Source organism: Schistocerca nitens, chromosome 4 (genome assembly GCF_023898315.1).
Source record: "Schistocerca nitens isolate TAMUIC-IGC-003100 chromosome 4, iqSchNite1.1, whole genome shotgun sequence".
NCBI lineage: Eukaryota > Metazoa > Arthropoda > Insecta > Orthoptera > Acrididae > Schistocerca > Schistocerca nitens.
Genome location: NC_064617.1, coordinates 946644828 through 946668705, shown reverse-complemented (window position 1 = coordinate 946668705; position 23878 = coordinate 946644828). Strand labels below are relative to the sequence as shown.

General features: G+C 43.4%; 1 protein-coding gene across 1 annotated transcript in view; it reads left to right on the top strand.

Annotated features, from left to right (window-relative positions):
- Positions 1-14497: 14497 nt before the first annotated feature.
- LOC126252709 (ice-structuring glycoprotein-like) overlaps positions 14498-23878 on the top strand; it is a 36309-nt gene continuing 26928 nt past the window's right edge. Inside the window, exons 1-2 of the mRNA XM_049953612.1 lie at positions 14498-14689; positions 20039-20860. Of these exons, the coding sequence (XP_049809569.1) occupies positions 14513-14689; positions 20039-20860 (999 nt within the window). The 5' untranslated portion in view covers positions 14498-14512. The remainder of the gene's footprint in view (positions 14690-20038; positions 20861-23878) is intronic.

Genomic DNA, 23878 nt, shown 5'->3' with positions numbered 1-23878 from the left:
GAAGTACCGACAGCAGTAACTGGCGTAACAAGAAGGCGTGGGTTCCTATTAGGCGGTGAGAGATGTAAACATTCCCCAAAGTATTGACTGCATTATGAAAGACTTTAAGCAGCGTCTAACACTCAGTTGGATGGATCCTTCATGCCCTTCACCGAACAGTACAACACACAGAGGAATTCCATACCAATTTTCATTATGAGTATTACTTGATTCTGAGCAGGGAGTCTGCTGACCATAGATGCTCGATAATGATCATACCGAATGACAGACTGTCCAAGGAAAATCTGATAAATTTTCACACCACGCCTGAGTTTGGCTAGTATTACGAAAGGGGGGTTCAGTTTAAAGAAGAACACTGGTACCATAGGAGATACTCGAACTCCTGAAAGAAAAGACGTATATCCAGTCTTGCGTCCCGGCCAAGCTCTTTGTTTTTTAATCTGGAAACTAATCACGAACCCATTGTAGGGTGGAATTTGTGTTATCTCTGCGAATGTATACTCAAAGTAAAATTAATAATTGGTACTCTAATCTTTGACTTCTCATCTAGTTACTAAATATAGTATTTATGATGTAGCGGATTATCGTACAAGTGCAAGTCTATAAAATGTAATGGAGGCATTTGCAAGTTTTTAACGGGTTTCCGTTATGAATATTCATCACACACTGCTGTCTGCAGTCAAAAAACGTCGAAAACTGGTGTAACTGCTTGTGTGAAGACTAAGCCACGTTAAAAAGCTTTGAATGTGGTCTTCTAGAAAGTGTAGCGATAAAATGAAATAGTAACAAATGGTACGTGAAACCCTTACGAAACAGAAAGAGTGAACAATTCACTTGGTGTTTCGAATCACGCAGAATTGTCACTAATAAATTACTACAGTCTTAAATTTATGATGTCATGTTTTGTTATGGATATTTGGTGGCGTTTTATATTATTGCGCTTCTTGGGCACATGGAGCAAATCGGTTGGTTTCTTTGGTATTTGATGTGGTTTATGGTTGGCCATAAGGGATTTACGGAGGTACCATTAGTTCATGGGCGATACCTTAGAACCCTAAGGTTTTTTAATATCTTTTCGTAACAAAACCGAGCCGGCTATGAGCAGCAATAGGTTGAAATTTTTTTATGATATTTTACTAAGACACCGATCTCGAACAGACTTTCTTGATATCTTCATCCGTTTCCGAGATACAGAGGCTCAAAATTTGCCCTACTTCTACATGTAAAAGACGCATGTGAAATCCGATATGAGGCAAAATCTAAATAATAAATAACTGCAGCAAATTGCTCAAATTTTAGTTCATGTTTAGTTCAATATTAGTTCATGGGAAATTCCTTAGAAAACAGCAAAAAAGTTCTTTTTTATCATTTTTTTCGTACTAAACCCGATCCGCGGATACCAAGACAGTTATTCCCAACAAATCGCTGAAATTTTTACAATATATTCCTAAGATTCCGATCTCGAACAATGTTCAGAATCTTCTTGATATCATTTCCTTTTCCGAGATACAGAGGTTGAAAGTTACCTTAGACGTAGACGCAAAATACGCACGGAAGTTCTGTTGTGAGGCGAAATCTAAAGAGAAAATCTTTATCCGTTATGGAGGAACACTCTAAAAACCGCGATTTTTGGATACCAAAACCGAGCGGCAGATTTCAGGTACTGACGGCAGACGGGTGTAATTTTTGTGATATGTTCCTAAGATGCCAATCTCGAACAGCTTTCAAAATTTACTTAATGTCTTTATCCGTTTATGAGATACAGAGTTTTAAAATTGCCCTACTTGTACACGTAAAATAAGCCTGTAAATTACAGTGTGAGAATTTGAATACTTCATAAAGCAACATAGCACGCAGAAAAATGCTGTAAAGAGTCTCCGTTATTATCAGGAGAGTTCTGGGGACCCCGTTTTGTAGTGCTAAGGCACATGCAAAAATTTTGTGCGCGTAAAATCCGATCTGATGTGTAAAATTGTTTTGAGTTGCATCAGTTTCACAAAAGCAAATTACCAAAACTTAACTGACCCATAAAGTTCTTATCATATGAGTGACATGCCCTGTTGTGCCAGGGAAAAGAAAGCAACCAACGGAGAAATGCTCCTATGGGAGCACAAAACGGCGAATATGCTACCGTTAAGCGACTCTGGCTGAAAAGTGGAGTACCAGTTACTTCATTGCACCTTCCTCAGCACCTTTAAAATTTTCCCCAAAAATTTTGTTTGCGAACATGTTCAATTTTTTTATGATAAGAGAAAAATTAAATAGTTCAAATGGCTCTGAGCACTGTGGGACTTAATTTCTGAGGTCATCAGTCCCCTAGAATTTAGAACTACTTAAACCTAATTAACCTAAGGACATCTCATATATCCATGCCCGAGGTAGGATTCGAACCTACGACCGTACCGGTCGCGCAGTTCCAGACTGTAGCGCCTAGAAACGCTCGGCCACTCCGGCCGGCTATGATAAGAGAGAATGAGATAGTAGTGGCGGCGGGAAAGAGGCAGAAAAGTAATAAATATCAGACGGCTGCAAACAGTGGTTGTGGCATTGGAAGATCAAAGGACACAATGGCAGTGTGAGAGAAAGAGAGGGACGCAGTGTCGGAGGAACATAGTTGGCAATGACAGAACAGTGCTAGGAAAACAGTGAAGGAGACATTGGCATTGCGAGAGGAATACAGAGAAGCAGAAAGTGGAAGTGAGTGAGAGCCAGTGGTAATGAGAGACAGATTCTATGGTAGTGACAACGTGGAAGAGAGACTTAGTGACATTGAGTAGAGACAGAAGCAGTAACAAGAAAGAGTGAGATAGAGGCAGTGAGAGAGAACAAGAGGGAGACAGTGAAAGTGAATGGAGACAGTAGCAGTAGGACAGAATGAAGCAGACTTGGCTGTGACTCAGGAGACAGTGACAGAGAGACACAAAGAGATAATGGTTCAAAATGGTTCAAATGGCTCTGAGCACTATGGGACTCAACTGCTGAGGTCATTGGTCCCCTAGAACTTAGAACTAGTTAAACGTAACTAACCTAAGGACAGCACACACATCCATGCCCGAGGCAGGATTCGAACCTGCGACCGTAGCGGTCTCGCGGTTCCAGACGGCAGCGCCAGAACCGCGCGGCCACTTCGGCCGGCAAAGAGATAATGACAATGAGTTGGACTGAAGGTGTGAATGAGAATGGACATGTGAGAGTGGATGGGCGTGAGTGACTTACAGCGATGGAATAGTTGGTGTAAGCGAATTATAATTAGGGGAGCTTATGGGAGTGAGAAGCGATTTGCGTATTAAAAAGAAGCGTGAATATGTTCACGTGCTAAAATTTTTGGGAATATTTTTAAAGGTGCCGAGGAAGGCAGACTGAGGCAGCAGTACCCCACTTCTCAGTCAGAGTCTTTTAAACAGGAGTATATTAGCCTTTTTTGTGTTCCGACAGTAGCATTTTTTCGCTCGTTATTGTATGATTATTATTCAGGGATCAATTTACGTTGACTCGACTGCGTTCCTCGTCGTTATTGAGTGTAGCAGATTGTATTCGGGGTCGGATATCTTCTCGTGTCTCAGATGCGGCGCGTTAGCGTGCACGGCTATCCGGCCAGGTCGTACGTGGTTCAGCAGAAGTCAGTAGAACCGGGAATGTTCGCTGAAAGTACGTACACATCTCGACAACGAGATAGGTTCATATTCAATGCATCGTGTATTGAAGTGTAGCTCACGTGGCTGGATCTTTATTTTCCCATATTTCTTTCCAAGGTTCACTCTTCCTATTCATGCTGCCTTCTCGGCTAAGTAATACAAATACAGCGTTATTGATACACACATTACTGTTTTGACATAAATTCGGACATGTACTCCAAAATGTGAGTTACATGAACAACTACTTTTTTTATTTATAGAAAATCTTTCGAACATCCAAGATAACGATTAAAATACCGAACTGACGAGCTGATAGTGATACTGTCTGCGTAAATAGAAAATTTACAAAATAGTTCGAGCACAATGCCGCAGACTCTTTACTTGTAACTGTGATCGCCTAAATACCTAGAAGTCAAACCACTACGACAGTCTGGTACAAATAAAATCAAGGCTGTCTGATTACGATACTTGTGTATCTATGAAAGAAGTCGTTTATGAGAAACTGGTAAGACCCTTCTTCCCAAAGTGCCCCTCTGCGGTGACGGCGAAGTTGGATTACTGAACAGTGTAAGGCGGATTTTATAAAGAAGGCCGGCCGGAGTGGCCGAGCGGTCCTAGGCGCTACAGTCTGGAACCGCGCGACCACTACGGTCGCAGGTTCGAATCCTGCCTCGGGCATGGATGTGTGTGATGTCCTTAGGTTAGTTAGGTTTAAGTAGTTCTAAGTTCTAGGGGACTGATGACCTTAGATGTTAACTCCCATAGTGCTCAGAGCCATTTGAACCATTTTTTTAAATAAAGACTGCGTGGTTCATAGAGAGGACTGTGTAATGATAATCACCCTTCATATCCACCGCAAATGCCAGTAGCTTATATGTCTGTTGGTTACCCTCAGCATTCCGAAAATCTATTTTCGCAAGAGACTGTTGGAAAGTTGGACTCGGCCCATCCATTTTCACCCTTATCCTCTTAGGACCGTAGTGAGAACAAACTGAAACTAAATAATAGTTAACGCAGATACAAGTGTTTCCTATTCTCTCTAGCACTCTTCCGAATGTTACTGGTTCTCACATCGTGCTGAGGAACAATTTTGTCCCAGAAAGTTGCATTTATTATAAATTTTATTAGAAATCAAAGGATCGTTTCTTTTCCTTTCCTTAGTCTAGCAAGGATGTCGGCGAGACCTCTGAACAAGTTCCAGGGCGTTTGGAACAGTTTGTTGTATGATATTCTATCGTATTCATGTTGATAATAATCTCGACTGTGATGACACTGTCTGTCAATTGCATATTGCAGCAAATATGGTCACTTATAAACTGTCTTGTTTTCTACATTCAGATTGAGACGTCAGTTAAATTACTGCAATAGTTTCACAATGTCTGATGTGTTTCCTTTTGAAACGGTTACCACACACAAGAGATGTTAGATGTTTTACGTTAGAAGCAGCAGACTGCATACATGATTAAAAAATAAATTGTACACAGACTTTTTTAGACTACAGACGTGGAAGATAATTTAGTGAGACAGTTATCGTATATTAAACGGAAGAGGGAATAGACGTCCTCATATTAGATACATAATACATTAAAGGGTATTAATTCATCGAATAAAAGACAAGTAAACTAGAACAATACCAGGAATGCATGGTTAATTAGGGACTCTACTGATTTAAATGAAAATATTAACAAAGTCAAGCAGAATGGAGAATCGATTGAGATGTTTATAACGCAATGCTCATTTTGCATTTGTATCACGTATCGGTTCTAGAATAAACATCATTTCTTAGAGCCCTTCCAACACAATTTTGCTTTGTTAGAGACCGTTATTAAAAACTGAGTGTAGATGTCGTTGTTAATAGTAGCTCTCACTGCATATGAGAAACCGAGCAGCGTAGATACTGAACTAATGGCCGATACAAGTGCTCAGGATCCGCAAGAAAACCACTCTGGTATTTTATCACAGATGGCAGACACATCAAACTATCATGAATTTCTTTTCTAAAATGTGGTTAATTTGACTGAACTAATGTGTCAGATACTTCTCTAAGTGCGTGAAACAAAACTTTTTTCTTGTGAGTACAATTTTACATTGTTCTAGCGAACATTTTTTGTTGACCTCAGCACTTACTCTCTGAGTTGACGAGCAGTTTTCTTTTCTTTTTTTTTTTTTTTTGTTTTTTTTTTTTTAAGTGAAGCTGGAGATGTGTCTTACATTGAGAGATGGAATTAAATGATGTATTTCAAGAATTAGTTGGACAAAAGTATATGTACGAGGAAAACGTGAAGGAGGCAGAAGGGCAAGAGCTCACGATCCCGTACTGGTCCATTACACAGCCTTACTTTGTCTGCATTAGAGTAAAAGAGTCAAACGCACAGTATTTTGACTGTCATAGGGTAGAAATAAGAAAAATAAGTTGCAAGGTAAATGAATTTTAAATTCATAACGTTGATATTTTGGTGAAGCCTCCAATAGCCAACAAATTGAGAGCTTGTATAAGAAAGATGTGGTGTATGAATCCATAGCATAAGCGATAGGCTGAGATGCTCGCCTCCACAAGTGGACTTGATCGCTCGTTCCGGTCCTTCATTTTTCTACAATACGACTTTCAGATCTGGAAGGCTTACAGCAATCACATAAGTATTGGAGTCGGATTGTCTCGAAATTACTCAACACAGATGTTATGTGTATTTTGTTTATTACAACAGATTTTAGTGTTTTGCCCACGTAAAACACAGTCAGCAACGGCTCATTCAAAAGGGACCACTTATATTCCATGTAGGACTCGAAAGTGTGCTCTCCAGTTTACAAGCAAGTAACCCGGCCCCGAGAACAAAGAAGACGCCAGAAAGATACAGCGTCACGTACCTATCTTTAATACTCACTATTTGCAGCAGTCGACCAAGGGCACATACTAAGCACTTGACAAGCTTTATTACGTATTTAAATACATGTCTGTTACGTATCTACAGAATGTTTTTAAAATTTTCATGCAACGGCTGATTTTCGTGAGGAACTTTGACGCTTGCGAGGACCGGACAGTGCTGTCGAGTGTCTGGTCACGATCTGCAATGCGACGAAGGCCACCGCTCCTCAGAGAAGAGCTCGCGTATTGCTCCTGTAATCTCCTATCAATGTCAAAGCAACAGAATAACAACTACGAAAGCGACTATAAAAATAATTTTTTGCTCTGTTCGTTGGATCCAAAAATTAAGCTATGTTGAGATTCATTGCCAGTGTCGCTAATTTCTGTGTGCACGATAAATTCGTTTTAGTAAGAGTTGTTGAGTGGAAGTCGAAGATATTATTTTATGCTGAGCTGAATATTATTAACCGACAGTAGTGAACTGAGTTGTTGGGAGTACGAAGATTATTTTTCATCGAATGATATATTTTATTTTTACAAAGCAGTAAATCAAGAGAAGTATATCCAGGATATTTTAAACAGAGAGTGATGTTCTGTCGAAGAATCTAAATATACATTTATGTTCAGATGGATCAAATGGCTCTAAGCACTATGGGAGTTAACATCTGAGGTCATCAGTCCCCTAGAACTTAGAACTACTTAAACCCAACTAACCTAAGGACACTGCACACATCCATGCCCGAGACAGGATTCGAATCTGCGACCGTAGCAGTCGCGCTGTTCCGGACTGAAGAGCCTAGAACCGCTCGGCCACCGCGGCCGGCTACATTTATATGAGGAAAGAAATTTTGTTTACTGTTTTTTGGAAATACATATAGAATCTCCTTGTGCTCAACGGCGGTTGATTTAAATTGAAGCAAATAATTATTTTCATCATCCCTGCTACTCGTCTAATGTCTTTTTTCAATGTCGACAGGAAAATATGCATTATTATATTCGAAATTATTCATTTAATTAAGTGATTTACGTATTGAGAAGAAGCGAGCTTAGTCAAATGGCTCTGAGCACTATGGGACTCAACTGCTGAGGTCATTGGTCCCCTAGAACTTAGAACTAGTTAAACGTAACTAACCTAAGGACAGCACACACATCCATGCCCGAGGCAGGATTCGAACCTGCGACCGTAGCGGTCTCGCGGTTCCAGACGGCAGCGCCAGAACCGCGCGGCCACTTCGGCCGGCAAAGAGATAATGACAATGAGTTGGACTGAAGGTGTGAATGAGAATGGACATGTGAGAGTGGATGGGCGTGAGTGACTTACAGCGATGGAATAGTTGGTGTAAGCGAATTATAATTAGGGGAGCTTATGGGAGTGAGAAGCGATTTGCGTATTAAAAAGAAGCGTGAATATGTTCACGTGCTAAAATTTTTGGGAATATTTTTAAAGGTGCCGAGGAAGGCAGATGAGGCAGCAGGACCCCACTTCTCAGTCAGAGTCTTTTAAACAGGAGTATATTAGCCTTTTTTGTGTTCCGACAGTAGCATTTTTTCGCTCGTTATTGTATGATTATTATTCAGGGATCAATTTACGTTGACTCGACTGCGTTCCTCGTCGTTATTGAGTGTAGCAGATTGTATTCGGGGTCGGCTATCTTCTCGTGTCTCAGATGCGGCGCGTTAGCGTGCACGGCTATCCGGCCAGGTCGTATGTGGTTCAGCAGAAGTCAGTAGAACCGGGAATGTTCGCTGGAAGTACGTACACATCTCGACAACGAGATAGGTTCATATTCAATGCATCGTGTATTGAAGTGTAGCTCACGTGGCTGGATCTTTATTTTCCCATATTTCTTTCCAAGGTTCACTCTTCCTATTCATGCTGCCTTCTCGGCTAAGTAATACAAATACAGCGTTATTGATACACACATTACTGTTTTGACATAAATTCGGACATGTACTCCAAAATGTGAGTTACATGAACAACTACTTTTTTTATTTATAGAAAATCTTTCGAACATCCAAGATAACGATTAAAATACCGAACTGACGAGCTGATAGTGATACTGTCTGCGTAAATAGAAAATTTACAAAATAGTTCGAGCACAATGCCGCAGACTCTTTACTTGTAACTGTGATCGCCTAAATACCTAGAAGTCAAACCACTACGACAGTCTGGTACAAATAAAATCAAGGCTGTCTGATTACGATATTTGTGTATCTATGAAAGAAGTCGTTTATGAGAAACTGGTAAGACCCTTCTTCCCAAAGTGCCCCTCTGCGGTGACGGCGAAGTTGGATTACTGAACAGTGTAAGGCGGATTTTATAAAGACTGGCCGGCCGGAGTGGCCGAGCGGTCCTAGGCGCTACAGTCTGGAACCGCGCGACCACTACGGTCGCAGGTTCGAATCCTGCCTCGGGCATGGATGTGTTTGATGTCCTTAGGTTAGTTAGGTTTAAGTAGTTCTAAGTTCTAGGGGACTGATGACCTTAGATGTTAACTCCCATAGTGCTCAGAGCCATTTGAACCATTTTTTTAAATAAAGACTGCGTGGTTCATAGAGAGGACTGTGTAATGATAATCACCCTTCATATCCACCGCAAATGCCAGTAGCTTATATGTCTGTTGGTTACCCTCAGCATTCCGAAAATCTATTTTCGCAAGAGACTGTTGGAAAGTTGGACTCGGCCCATCCATTTTCACCCTTATCCTCTTAGGACCGTAGTGAGAACAAACTGAAACTAAATAATAGTTAACGCAGATACAAGTGTTTCCTATTCTCTCTAGCACTCTTCCGAATGTTACTGGTTCTCACATCGTGCTGAGGAACAATTTTGTCCCAGAAAGTTGCATTTATTATAAATTTTATTAGAAATCAAAGGATCGTTTCTTTTCCTTTCCTTAGTCTAGCAAGGATGTCGGCGAGACCTCTGAACAAGTTCCAGGGCGTTTGGAACAGTTTGTTGTATGATATTCTATCGTAATCATGTTGATAATAATCTCGACTGTGATGACACTGTCTGTCAATTGCATATTGCAGCAAATATGGTCACTTATAAACTGTCTTGTTTTCTACATTCAGATTGAGACGTCAGTTAAATTACTGCAATAGTTTCACAATGTCTGATGAGTTTCCTTTTGAAACGGTTACCACACACAAGAGATGTTAGATGTTTTGCGTTAGAAGCAGCAGACTGCATACATGATTAAAAAATAAATTGTACACAGACTTTTTTAGACCTCAGACGTGGAAGATAATTTAGTGAGACAGTTATCGTATATTAAACGGAAGAGGGAATAGACGTCCTCATATTAGATACATAATACATTAAAGGGTATTAATTCATCGAATAAAAGACAAGTAAACTAGAACAATACCAGGAATGCATGGTTAATTAGGGACTCTACTGATTTAAATGAAAATATTAACAAAGTCAAGCAGAATGGAGAATCGATTGAGATGTTTATAACGCAATGCTCATTTTGCATTTGTATCATGTATCGGTTCTAGAATAAACATCATTTCTTAGAGCCCTTCCAACACAATTTTGCTTTGTTAGAGACCGTTATTAAAAACTGAGTGCAGATGTCGTTGTTAATAGTAGCTCTCACTGCATATGACAAACCGAGCAGCGTAGATACTGAACTAATGGCCGATACAAGTGCTCAGGATCCGCAAGAAAACCACTCTGGTATTTTATCACAGATGGCAGACACATCAAACTATCATGAATTTCTTTTCTAAAATGTGGTTAATTTGACTGAACTAATGTGTCAGATACTTCTCTAAGTGCGTGAAACAAAACTTTTTTATTGTGAGTACAATTTTACATTGTTCTAGCGAACATTTTTTGTTGACCTCAGCACTTACTCTCTGAGTTGACGAGCAGTTTTCTTTTCTTTTTTTTTTTTTTTGTTTTTTTTTTTTTTAAGTGAAGCTGGAGATGTGTCTTACATTGAGAGATGGAATTAAATGATGTATTTCAAGAATTAGTTGGACAAAAGTATATGTACGAGGAAAACGTGAAGGAGGCAGAAGGGCAAGAGCTCACGATCCCGTACTGGTCCATTACACAGCCTTACTTTGTCTGCATTAGAGTAAAAGAGTCAAACGCACAGTATTTTGACTGTCATAGGGTAGAAATAAGAAAAATAAGTTGCAAGGTAAATGAATTTTAAATTCATAACGTTGATATTTTGGTGAAGCCTCCAATAGCCAACAAATTGAGAGCTTGTATAAGAAAGATGTGGTGTATGAATCCATAGCATAAGCGATAGGCTGAGATGCTCGCCTCTACAAGTGGACTTGATCGCTCGTTCCGGTCCTTCATTTTTCTACAATACGACTTTCAGATCTGGAAGGCTTACAGCAATCACATACGTATTGGAGTCGGATTGTCTCGAAATTACTGAACACAGATGTTATGTGTATTTTGTTTATTACAACAGATTTTAGTGTTTTGCCCACGTAAAACACAGTCAGCAACGGCACATTCAAAAGGGACCACTTATATTCCATGTAGGACTCGAAAGTGTGCTCTCCAGTTTACAAGCAAGTAGCCCGGCCCCGAGAACAAAGAAGACGCCAGAAAGATACAGCGTCACGTACCTATCTTTAATACTCACTATTTGCAGCAGTCGACCAAGGGCACATACTAAGCACTTGACAAGCTTTATTACGTATTTAAATACATGTCTGTTACGTATCTACAGAATGTTTTTAAAATTTTCATGCAACGGCTGATTTTCGTGAGGAACTTTGACGCTTGCGAGGACCGGACAGTGCTGTCGAGTGTCTGGTCACGATCTGCAATGCGACGAAGGCCACCGCTCCTCAGAGAAGAGCTCGCGTATTGCTCCTGTAATCTCCTATCAATGTCAAAGCAACAGAATAACAACTACGAAAGCGACTATAAAAATAATTTTTTGCTCTGTTCGTTGGATCCAAAAATTAAGCTATGTTGAGATTCATTGCCAGTGTCGCTAATTTCTGTGTGCACGATAAATTCGTTTTAGTAAGAGTTGTTGAGTGGAAGTCGAAGATATTATTTTATGCTGAGCTGAATATTATTAACCGACAGTAGTGAACTGAGTTGTTGGGAGTACGAAGATTATTTTTCATCGAATGATATATTTTATTTTTACAAAGCAGTAAATCAAGAGAAGTATATCCAGGATATTTTAAACAGAGAGTGATGTTCTGTCGAAGAATCTAAACATACATTTATGTTCAGATGGATCAAATGGCTCTAAGCACTATGGGAGTTAATATCTGAGGTCATCAGTCCCCTAGAACTTAGAACTACTTAAACCTACCTATCCTTAGGACATCACACACATCCATGCCCGAGACAGGATTCGAATCTGCGACCGTAGCAGTCGCGCTGTTTCGGACTGAAGAGCCTAGAACCGCTCGGCCACCGCGGCCGGCTACATTTATATGAGGAAAGAAATTTTGTTTACTGTTTTTTGGAAATACATATAGAATCTCCTTGTGCTCAACGGCGGTTGATTTAAATTGAAGGAAATAATTATTTTCATCATCCCTGCTACTCGTCTAATGTCTATTTTCAATGGCGACAGGAAAATATGCATTATTATATTCGAAATTATTCATTTAATTAAGTGATTTACGTATTGAGAAGAAGCGAGCTTAGTCAGAAACAGAGATTATATAAAAGGCAGTTATCAGACCCCTTTTTCGATAGTTGTGAGAGATGTTTTTATGTGTGTTTATGGAAGTACGTGGTCAGTCTAAAATGTGAATTCTTACTCATAATACCATAAACACAGCTTTAAATAAGCCAACGTCGATGACGAGCATAAGAGGTGACTTGACTGAGTTGGGCGCTATTCGCGAATACTTCGCCAGTATTCTAAAAATTCATCATTACGTGTATTGGTAGACTAAAATTGTTTACGAGATGGAGACTCTAACGCTGTTACAGTCAATACTCCTATGATCTTTCCTCATACACTACTGGCCATTAAAATTCCTACACCAAGAAGAAATGCAGATGATAAACGGCTATTCATTGGACAAATATATTATACTACAACTGACATGTGATTACATTTTCACGCAATTTGGGTGTATAGATCCTGAGAAATCAGTACCCAGAACAACCACTTCTGGCCATAATAACGGCCTTCATACGCCTGGGCATTGACTCAAACAGAGCTTGCATGGCGTGTACAGGTACAGCTGCCCATGCAGCTTCAACACGATAGCATCAAGAGTAGTGACTGGCGTATTGTGACGAGCCAGTTGCTCGGCCACCATTCACCAGACGTTTTCAGTTGGTGAGAGATCTGGAGAATGTGCTGGCCAGGGCAGCAGTCGAACATTTTCTGTATCCAGAAAGGCCCGTAGAGGACCTGCAACATGCGGTCGTGCATTATCCTGCTGAAATGTAGGGTTTCGCAGGGATCGAATGAAGGGTAGAGCCACGGGTCGTAACACATCTGAAATGTAACGTCCACTGTTCAAAGTGCCGTCAATGCCAACAAGAGGTGACCGAGACGTGTAACCAATGGCACCCCATACCATCACGCCGGGTGACACACCAGTATGGCGATGACGGATACACGCTTCCAATGTGCGTTCACCGCGATGTCGCCAAACACGGATGCGACCATCATGATGCTGTAAACAGAACCTGGATTCATCCGAAAAAATGACGTTTTGCCATTCCTGCACCAAGGTTCGTCGTTCAGTACACCATCGCAGGCGCTCCTGTCTGTGATGCAGCGTCAAGGGTAAACGCAGACGTGGTCTCCGAGCTGATAGTCCATGCTGCTGCAAACGTCGTCGAACTGTTCGTGCAGATGGTTGTTGTCTTACAAACGTCCCCATCTGTTGACTCAGGGATCGAGGCGTGGCTGCACGATGCGTTACAGCCATGCGGATAAGATGTCTGTCATCTCGACTGCTAGTGATACGAGGCCGTTGGGATCCAGCACGGCGTTCCGTATTACCCTCCTGAACCCACCGATTCCATATTCTGCTAACAGCCATTGGATCTCGACCAACGCGAGCAACAATGTCGCGATACGATAAATCGCAATCGCGATACGCTACATCCGACGGATTTATAGTACGCATTTCTCCTCCTTACACAAGGCATCACAACAACGTTTCACGAGGCAACGCCGGTCAACTGCTGTTTCTGTATGAGAAATGGGTTGGAAACTTTCCTCATGTCAGCATGTTGTAGGTGTCGCCACTAGCGCGAACCTTGTGTGAATGCTCTGAAAAGCTAATCATTTGCATATCACAGCATCTTTTTCCTGTCGGTTAAATTTTGCGTCTGTAGCACGTCATCCTCGTGGTGTAGCAATTTTAATGACCAGTAGTGTAGTATCAACAGGGCAATACCTATCTCAAGCAATTAAAACTCGAGTGGGTTATTATGAAAACGTAAAGCTCTGTCTGTCCCGTACATCACAGCCCTCTACAAGACTCGATTGTTATGACGGGACAATGTTCTGTACGTGAGCGGTGTTCAGGGTTTCTGGGAAAGCAAATGGAATGTAGACTGTAGCCGGCCAAAGTGGCCGTGCGGTTAAAGGCGCTGCAGTCTGGAACCGCAAGACCGCTACGGACGCAGGTTCGAATCCTGCCTCGGGCATGGATGTTTGTGATGTCCTTAGGTTAGTTAGGTTTAACTAGTTCTAGGGGACTAATGACCTCAGCAGTTGAGTCCCATAGTGCTCAGAGCCATTTGAACCATTTTTTTTGTAGACTGTACATGTAACGAGAGAATATGCTCTTACCGGTACGTGGTGGAAGAGCAGGCAGTTTTACAGGAGGCTTTAGCTGCGTTACGGCATCGAGAGTTACAAACGCGGGCGCATAGCGAAATACGCGAAGCGGATTTGGGACCAGACGAAAGCGGATAGCCGGGCTGGGCGCGGAGCGGCGTTGCGGCTGCCGGGCGTGGACGTGGCTACCGACCGGGCCACCGGGCCGAACTGCGCCCGAGTGCGGCGTCGCCCCACGCTAAGGAGCCACTGGGATGTCCCGCGAGGTCGCCGCCACCGGAGGAGGAGTCGCAGAGCCCGGGCGTGGCAAGGCCGCCGCCGCCCTATATATACGGCGCGCGCGCATCCCGGGCCACAGGTCCTCTGCGAGTGCTCAGCAGACCGCACCAGCAGCGCACAGCACCACCCAGCAAACAGCCATGAAGATCTTCGTAAGTACCGCCTCACACCCACTCTTCGACCTACTGTGCTCTTAGCGGTCGGCACGTGCCTTACTAGCGAGTACAGCATCACTTGACAAGTATCTGTTATTGAGAATCGCTCCTTACAACTGAAATAACTCTGTTGTTTTCTTGGGTCGTCAGTCTTCTGTCCGATGTGATGAGGCGCGTCACGAATTTCTCCCCTGTGCCAGCCTCTTCGTCTCAGCGTAGCACTTGCTCTCAGTGACCTTAATTATTTCTTGGCTATATTCCAGTCTCTGTCTCTCCTTGCAGTTTTTACCTCTACAGCTCTCGCAAGTACCACGAAAACTAACCTTCGACGTCTTAAGGGGGGTAGGACGTCAAACGGGACGACTTGGAGCAGGAGAGACACCACAGGAATTTTTAATTTCCACTGTCTGTACTTTTAAAAATAAATTCATAAAACTTTGTGAGAATGACCAGAAAGGATTCAAGGTTTACACATATAGTGGTGGAAGTTCAAAAATATAAGAAAATAATTTATTTTTGTACATTTGAATTTCACCTTTTTTTCGCTTACCATTGACTACATTTGTTGCTATAGGTACACTTTTCTTCATAAGTAAGGGAGATTCTTCGATGAATTTTGCACAGCATACAAACCATACTTACAGGTGTATGAAACTCTAGAATTTTCCAAATCTATTAAAAACTGTGGTAAAAATGGAGAAAATTAACTATAAAATTTGAGTTTTTTCTAAACATGAAGTTTAAAATGTAACAGCACATTCATTTTTTCATAAATTAAATAATTTCTAGAGTTTCATACACCTGTAAGTATGGTTTGTATGCTGTGCAAAATTCATCGAAGAATTTCTCTTACTTATGAAGAAACGTGTACCTATAGCAATAAACGCAGCCAATAGAGGTGAAAAACGATGAATTTTCACATGTAAAAAAAATATTTTTTTTTTGAACTTCCACTGTTATGATTGTGAATCCTGAATCCTTCCTGGTCATTCCGACGAAGTTTTATGAATTTATTCGTAAAACTATAGACAGTGGGAATTAAAATGCCCTGTGGTGTCTCTCCTGCTCCAAGACGGCCCGTTTGACGTCCTACCCCCCTTAACACGTACCCTATCATTCTCATCTTCCCTCTTGTCCTTGTTCCACTCCTTGAACATTCTGGGGAGAATATCTTCGTTTCTTATGTTATCAGTCCATCTAATTTTCAGCATACTTAAAAAGCACCATACCTCAAGCGTTTCGATTCACTTCTTTTAGATTTTCCCACTGTCCATCATTCATCGCCCTATAATGCTGTGCCCGTGACGTACATCCTCAGAAATTTGTTTCTCAAATTAAGACCCGTGTTTGATACCAGACGACTGCTTCTGGCCAGGGATACCCTCTGTAGCTGAGCCAGTCTATAGCCTGCTTTTTATACCTTCTTCTTTGCGTCCGTTGTGTTATTTTGCTTCCAAGGTAGCAGAAATCCTTAGCTACTTCTACTTCGTGGTCACCAAGTTTTGATGTGAAGATTACCGCTAATGCAATTTCTACTACTCATTACTTTCGTCTTTCTTCAATTTACTCTCAATCAATAGCACTTGCGGCTTTGCCTGCTTTTTCCATTCCGCATGCCATATAATTCTTGATCTCTTTCACTGAGGATAGCAACGTCATCAGCGAACCTTATCAATGGTATCCTTTCTCTCTCAAATTTAATCCCAGTCATGAATATTTCTTATATTTCCATCATTGCTTCATGGAAGCGTTAATTGCAAAATAGGGGCGAAAGCTACATCCGTGTCTCGTAACCTTACTAACCAGAGCACATAGTTCTTCGTCTTCAATTCTGATTTTACCTGTTTGATCCTATGGTCTCAGTATTACACTAATGACTATCACAAATTTTTCCTACTGTCTCTTTCCTCCTCTGTTAATACTGAGGCAATCACACGTGAGAATTAATAATTACTTTTCACCCTGCGTTGTTCTTATTTGGCTTGGGACAAATTTAAATCCGCCTTCCAATTCCATCTCTTCTGAGCTAACCATTTCACCAGGCAATCCTTATTTTTCTGATGACTTTAGCGAAGTTACTCTGAATTTTTACCCTCCTGTGCAAATTTCACTTTTACACATCAGAGCATGTACAGCTAAACGTATTGTTCGAGGTAGCAATGATTCTCAGCGTGTCTCTCTAAGTGCTCTGCCCTTCTCTCATCTTGTTTGCCAACTTTTTTATCGGACAGTTTTAGTTGGAGAGCGTTCTTTACATTTATCGAAGAAGATTTCACAAGAGTAACATCACCTTTACTCTAAAGATGATTTTGTTACAAAATTATATCACCATATTTAAACGAAAATAACTTCATAAATACAAGTAGGTAACACTACTGAAAGTCGTTTTGTCGTGTTGCCTGAACTCTCAGCACCGAGTCTACCGCGGCTCTTCGTATCGATTCGGTATCCTTTCTCTGTCAGACCGGATAGGTCATCTACATTCAGGAGTGAGTAAGACGGAAAGCTGCTCTTCTCAGGTATGGTGCACTTTGCAGTGAACTGGATCTGCTTTCACTAATCTTATCTCTCCTTCATTCTGGGAGAGAGCATCTACTCAGTACGATGAATACACCCTGGGTGAATCACAGACCATATGTGAATAGTTTCGTGTACATGTCTCTCCAATCTTCGCAGCTAATTTTTGGTGGGGAATGAACTATAAAGTATTGTAGGATTCAGTACAGAATTTCTGCTTAAATGGAGAGATAAATCGAATTGATACTACGGTTAGAGTTTATAGAAAAACTCTGCAAGAGAATGCAAAATTTTATCTATTATAGGAAAATTGTAAATGTCACTCTAACACTGGTGATTGTCTGTAAGAGGCCAGGCGTGGCATTGTGTTCTTGCGGAGCTATTTTCGCCGTGGTTGTTCTTTGTCGCTGTTAAGTTTCATACGATTGTGTCTGAAGGATGCTCACTGCGGCTACTGCTCATCAACTTCGTGAACTGTTTCCTATTTTGTTCTTACTTCAATAATGAGAAACGGAGCGCAATGCGTCTGCCAGTCAGAAACCGCCTTACCGGAAGCCAGAGTTTGTCAGGCAGTCCCTGGAGATCAGGTCTCTGAATACATTACGGCGATGGTGACGTTTCAGCAGCGAGACGTCAGTCCAAAAGGCTCTTGGCTCGGGCGACAACGAGTCAAGGACGCGCTCAGACGCCGGGCGTTGTGGTCGACACTTGAGATCCAGCGGTGCGTCCTTGGCGAACACTGCCGGCTAATCCACAGCCATCTATTTGAGTGTGTGTTTCCATCTTTTTCACTCATACGATGACAATCAGGGAATGCAGACAACACAGAGAAGCTTAACACACACGCATATCCCGTAATCACATCGTACCGATTTTCAATTGACCTGAATCATTGTCGTAGCATCTGTATCTCGAGACAGGGTGAACCGCGACGTTCGTCCATCCGAAGTCAGTCGCAGCCTACAATAGGGCCTGAAAATCTCACACGAAAATCCCAGTATCACAGTACTTGTTAGGCAAGAGGGGGGGGGGGGGGAGAGGAGGTTGCTTAGAAATCGTCAGCATCTAGTTTTATAGGTATGTTCACCTCCGTACTTCTCGCAGTATAAGCGCTACAATGCTAGCACACACTAGTGTGGAACGGTGGATCAGGAGGCAGCTTCTTCGATTGCTGGCGGTGTTAGGAAAGTCCACTGCCAAGTGCAGGAAAGACGATGACGGTTAAATCTTTTGCTTCCTTTGTCGCTCATGATTGATAATGGGACTAGGATATGTGTTGACTCCAACTTTCGTGGTTTCATAATCTTCCAAAACCACACAAATTGCGCGAACACTTATCACCTCCGTCCATAAGTAGCAGAGACGCTTTACGCTGGGGAGTGTGGACACGCGGGGAGGGAGTGGGGGAAGAAGAATGGCCCTACTTGTTTGTTACACAGTATTCCACTAAGACACATTAAAACAGAGCTCAACCGTCGGGCTCGAACGAATGGTAATACTCATACAAATACTGGCCCTCTGGCGAAACCTTTACTTAAATGTTTCACAAGACCCACTACTGTACTTGGTGGAGGAAACCATCATAACAATATTCTCGTCTTTCCTGCCTATTCCATTAGGATATAGAGCGAGAAAAAACGGCTGACTCTGTGCCTCTGTGTGTCGTCTAATCCTTCTTATTTTAGTGCCACGATCCCTACGCGAGAATACGATTTTGCCAGCATAATTCTCACACTTCCATCTTCGAATACAGATTCTCTTAATGCGTCTAACAGAGTTTCGCAAGAACTACACCGTTTTTCTCTTTGTTACACTTTCGTATGGGCTATAACGACCTCTTACTGTCCAAGGACTGTGTCTGGGAATTCGTTCGATGCCTATTGTCAAGCCTACTTGATAGGGACTCCTAACACTGGAACAATAGGATTGATCCCAATAGTGTCTTCCATACGATTTCCTTTATAGATTCATTACGTTTACACAGAAACGTTCCAACAAAAGTGCGTTCTACTCGCATTCCCTAATACTGATTTTATGTGATCTTCCCATCTCATATTGCTTCTTACCATTACTCACAAATACTTATACGATTTAAAATGCTGAATATGTTTCCTACTAATTATATAATCTCATATTATCGGGTGCTCTTTCGTTTTTGGTACGCATGATCTTGAATTTATCCACATTTAAACGGACCTACGATTCGTAGCACCCTGCAGTTCTTCACGGTCATCGAACGACGATACTTTACTACAGACAACAGTGTCAACGTGAAGAGTACCACATTTGTGATAGCGTTTGAGATTAATTCAAAGTAAAGACGTATTGTTAATAATTGGTAGCAGCCTGTATCATAATGAATCTCTCCAAATAAAATCTTCTTAGCTCAGAATTTTTTTTCATTCAGTAGCTGGGTGTTCCTCAGGATCTTATACATTTCAGATGCATGAACACTGTTCCTCTGCAGAAACTCACAACAGTTCAAATGGTTCAAATGACTCTGAGCACTATGGGACTTAACTTCTAAGGCCATCAGTCCCCTAGAACTTAGAACTACTTAAACCTAACTAACCTAATGACATCACACACATCCGTGCCCGAGGCAGGATTCGAACCTGCGACCATAGCGGTCGCGCGGTTCCAGACTGTAGCACCTAGAACCGCTCGGCCACCCAGGCCGGTTCGCAACAGTACGAACTGAAATGATAACTGCTGAAGAAGAGAAACCGCGTTACAAAAGGCTATGTAGAGGTGCAGTAGGGCAGCTTATTGTTAGGACGTGAACTGTGGACCTATCGTTTGTTGTGACCGTGAATTTTTCCGCCGCAGGTTGTCGTGAGCGCCCTCCTGGCTACGGCCGCTGCCCGCCCGGGCTTCCTGCACGGCGGTCTGAACGGCGTGACGCACATCGCCGCCGCCCCCGCCATCTCCTACGCCGCCGCCGCCCCCGCGGCAGTCACCTACACGGGCGCCGCCCCCGCGCACATCTCGTACGCCGCCGCCCCCGCCGCCGTCGTCGCGCCCGTCTCCGTGTCGTCGCAGTACCACGCCCAGGACGAGCTGGGCCAGTACAGCTACGGCTACAGCGGCGCCCTGTCCGCCAAGTCTGAGGCCCGCGCCTTCGACGGCTCCGTCGCCGGCGGCTACTCCTACCTGGACGCCAACGGCGTCGTGCAGAGCGCCCACTACGTCGCCGACCCCGTCAACGGCTTCCGCGTCGCCGCCACCAACCTGCCCGTGGCCCCCGCCGCCCCCGAGGCCCCCGCCGTCGAGGCCCCCAAGCCCGTCGAAGACACCCCCGAGGTCGCCGAGGCTAAGGCCGCCCACGCCGCCGCCGTCGCAGAGGCCGCCGCCCGCGCCGCCGCCGCCCCCGAGGAGCCCGAGCCCGCCCCCGCTCCCGCAGCCGTCGCCGTGGCCGCCCCCGCCCCGGCCGTCGCTGTGGCTGCCCCCGCCGTCGCCTACTCTGCCCCCGGGGCCCTGGCCTACTCCGCCCCCGCCGTGGTGGCCGTGTCTCCCGCCAGGTCGTTCGCCTACCACACGGTGGCTGCCGCCCCCCTGACGTACGCTGCTCACGCCCCGGTCGTGCTGGCCTCAGAGGGCCTGTCCGCCGAAGCCATCGCACACCTCCGAGCCAAGGCCGCCCTCCTGGGCTGAACTGGTTCAGCCCCAAGGATGGGCAACCATCACTAGCAACTCACCTGTCCTATCTTGTACATACACTTTTTTAATAAAAAATGATGGCATCTTAAATATAGTTTTATTTCACGTTACATTTTATACTTCCCATGTCCTATACGAGATTGTTCATAAGGACCTCCTGGATGTTTTCATTGCGTTTTATTGGCAGGACGAATCATGTTCGGGGCAAGGGATTTCTTCTCTGCTCCGATTCTCTTAGTGCCTTACAATCACTGCAGAATTTGTATCCAACTGAAGAGGTGGTCCAGGTGATATATAGGGTGTTACAAAAAGGTACGGCCAAACTTCCAGGAAACATTCCTCACACACAAATAAAGAAAAGATGTTATGTGGACATGTGTCCGGAAACGCATAATTTCCATGTTAGAGCTCATTTTAGTTTCGTCAGTATGTACTGTGTAAGTAGGCTGTTTATGTTTTCTTACTGGCAACGTTACGTAGCGCTCTGTATGAAAATCACTGGCTGTGCTGTTTGCAGTCTGTGGCTAGTTTGCATTGTTGTCTGCCCTTGTAGTGTTGGGCAGCTGGATGTGAACAGCGCGTAGCGTTGCGCTGTTGGAGGTGAGCCGCCAGCAGTGGTGGATCTGGGGAGAGAAATGGCGGAGTATTGAAATTTGTAAGACTGGATGTCATGAACTGCTATATATATTATGACTATTAAGGTAAATACATTGTTTGTTCTCTATTAAAATCTTTCATTTGCTCACTATGCCTATCAGTAGTTAGTGCCTTCCGTAGTTTGAATCTTCTATTTAGCCGGCAGTAGTGGCGCTCGCTGAATTGCAGTAGTTCGAGTAACGAAGATTTTTGTGAGGTAAGTGCTTTGTGAAAGGTATAGGTTAATGTTAGTCAGGGTCATTCTTTTGTAGGGATTATTGAAAGTCAGATTCCGTTGCGCTAAAAATATTGTGTGTCAGTTTAAGCACAGTCGTATACAATTGTTCTAAGGGGACGTTTCAACTGTACTTCCTCGATTCACTGCCAGTTGGCCCAATTGAAGGAAGGTAATGTTGACTTCGGTGCTTGTGTTGACATGCGACTCATTGCTCTACAGTTCATGCACGATGGAGCTCCTGCACATTTCAGTCGAAGTGTTCGTACGCTTCTCAACAACAGATTCGGTGACCGATGGATTTGTAGAGGCGTACCAATTCCTGTAGAGGCGTACCAATTCCATGGCCTCCACGCTCTCTTGACCTCAACCCTCTTGAATTTCATTTATGGGGGCATTTGAAAGCTCTTGTCTACGCAACCCCGGTACCAAATGTAGAGACTCTTCGTGCTCGTATTGTGACGGCTGTGATACAATACGCCATTCTCCAGGGCTGCATCAGCGCATCAGGGGTTCCATGCGACGGAGGGTGGATGCATGTATCCTCGCTAACGGAGGACATTTTGAACATTTCCTGTAACAAAGTGTTTGAAGTCAGGCTGGTACGTTCTGTTGCTGTGTGTTCCCATTCCATGATTAATGTGATTTGAAGAGAAGTAATAAAATGAGCTCTAACATCGAAAGTAAGCGTTTCCGGACACATGTCCACATGACATAGTTTCTTTCTTTGTGTGTGAGGAATGTTTGCTGAAAGTTTGGCCGTACCTTTTTGTAACACCCTATATGACCAACTGTAATTTCTCCAACGGCGGGGTAAGGAGGTGTCCGTTTGCTGGGTGCCTGGTCATGTAGGAATACGGGGCAATGAACAGGCCGATCGGGCTGCCAAGGAGGCCTGCAGAGAGCAGGATGTGGTCCAGTGTCCTATTCCCTTGCAGTCTGTTATCTCTGCACTCCACAGGAAGTGCATGGAGTTGTGGGAGGAAGAATGGCTGGCGGTGACGGCCAATAAACTGCGGTTGGTCATGTCAATAACTCGGCCGTGGCGTTCCTCCTGCCGGTTGCTCAGGCAGGAAGAAGTGACCCTCCGTCTTCGGATTGGGCACTGTCCTCTCACACATAGCTTTTTATTACGGCGGGGGGATCCTCTGTTTTGTGATGCTTGTGGTGTGCACATCTTAGTCCAGCACATTTTAACAGACTGCATTTTATACTGTGATGCAAGGGCAGAAGCACAAGTTGATGGGTATCTGCCTTGTGTTTTAGCAAACGATGAGACGTGTGTGTCTAGGGTTTTAATGTTTTGTGATGTGTCTGGACTCTGGCCTAAACTTTTAGGCTGGAGGTTTTAGTGTATTGCAGAGTGGCTGACTCCTCCCTTTTTTCCTTGCGGTCAGCCAGCCACTTCCATCTGCTATATTGTTTTAACTCCCTCTACCACTTTCTTCCTGTGTTATCCATGTTTTACTGCTGACGACGTGCTTCGTCCCACGCTTCGGTGTGGGTAGGCACACATTTCTCAAAGCTTGTTACCTGTGTTTTATGTTCTGTGTTCTCTTACTACTCTGAGTCCTTTCTTGACAGCCGTCTCACTATGTTACTGAGCGGGCGCTGAAGACCTTGCTGTCGTGTGCCCAAAAAACCCTCTACTACTTTTACCACTACTTAGAAAATGTTACAGACCTACTAAAGAGACTGCCTACACTACGCTTGTCCGTCCTCTTTTAGAATACTGCTGCGCGGTGTGGGATCCTTACCAGATGGGACTAACGGAGTACATCGAAAAAGTTCAAAGGAAGGCAGTACGTTTAGTATTAACGCGAAATATGGGAGAGAGTGTCACAGAAATGATACAGGATTTGGGCTGTAAATCGTTAAAAGAAAGGCATTTTTCGTTCCGAAGGAATCTTCTCACGAAATTCCAATCACCAACTTTCTCCCCCGAATGCGAAAATATGTTGTTGACACCGACCTACATAGGGAGGAACGATTACCACTATAAAATACGGGAAATCAGAGCTCGTACGGAAAGATAGAAGTGTTCATTCTTTCCTCGCGCTATACGGGATTGGAATAATAGCGAACTGTGAAGGTTGTTCGATGAACCCTCTGCCAGGCACTTAAATGTGATTTGCAAA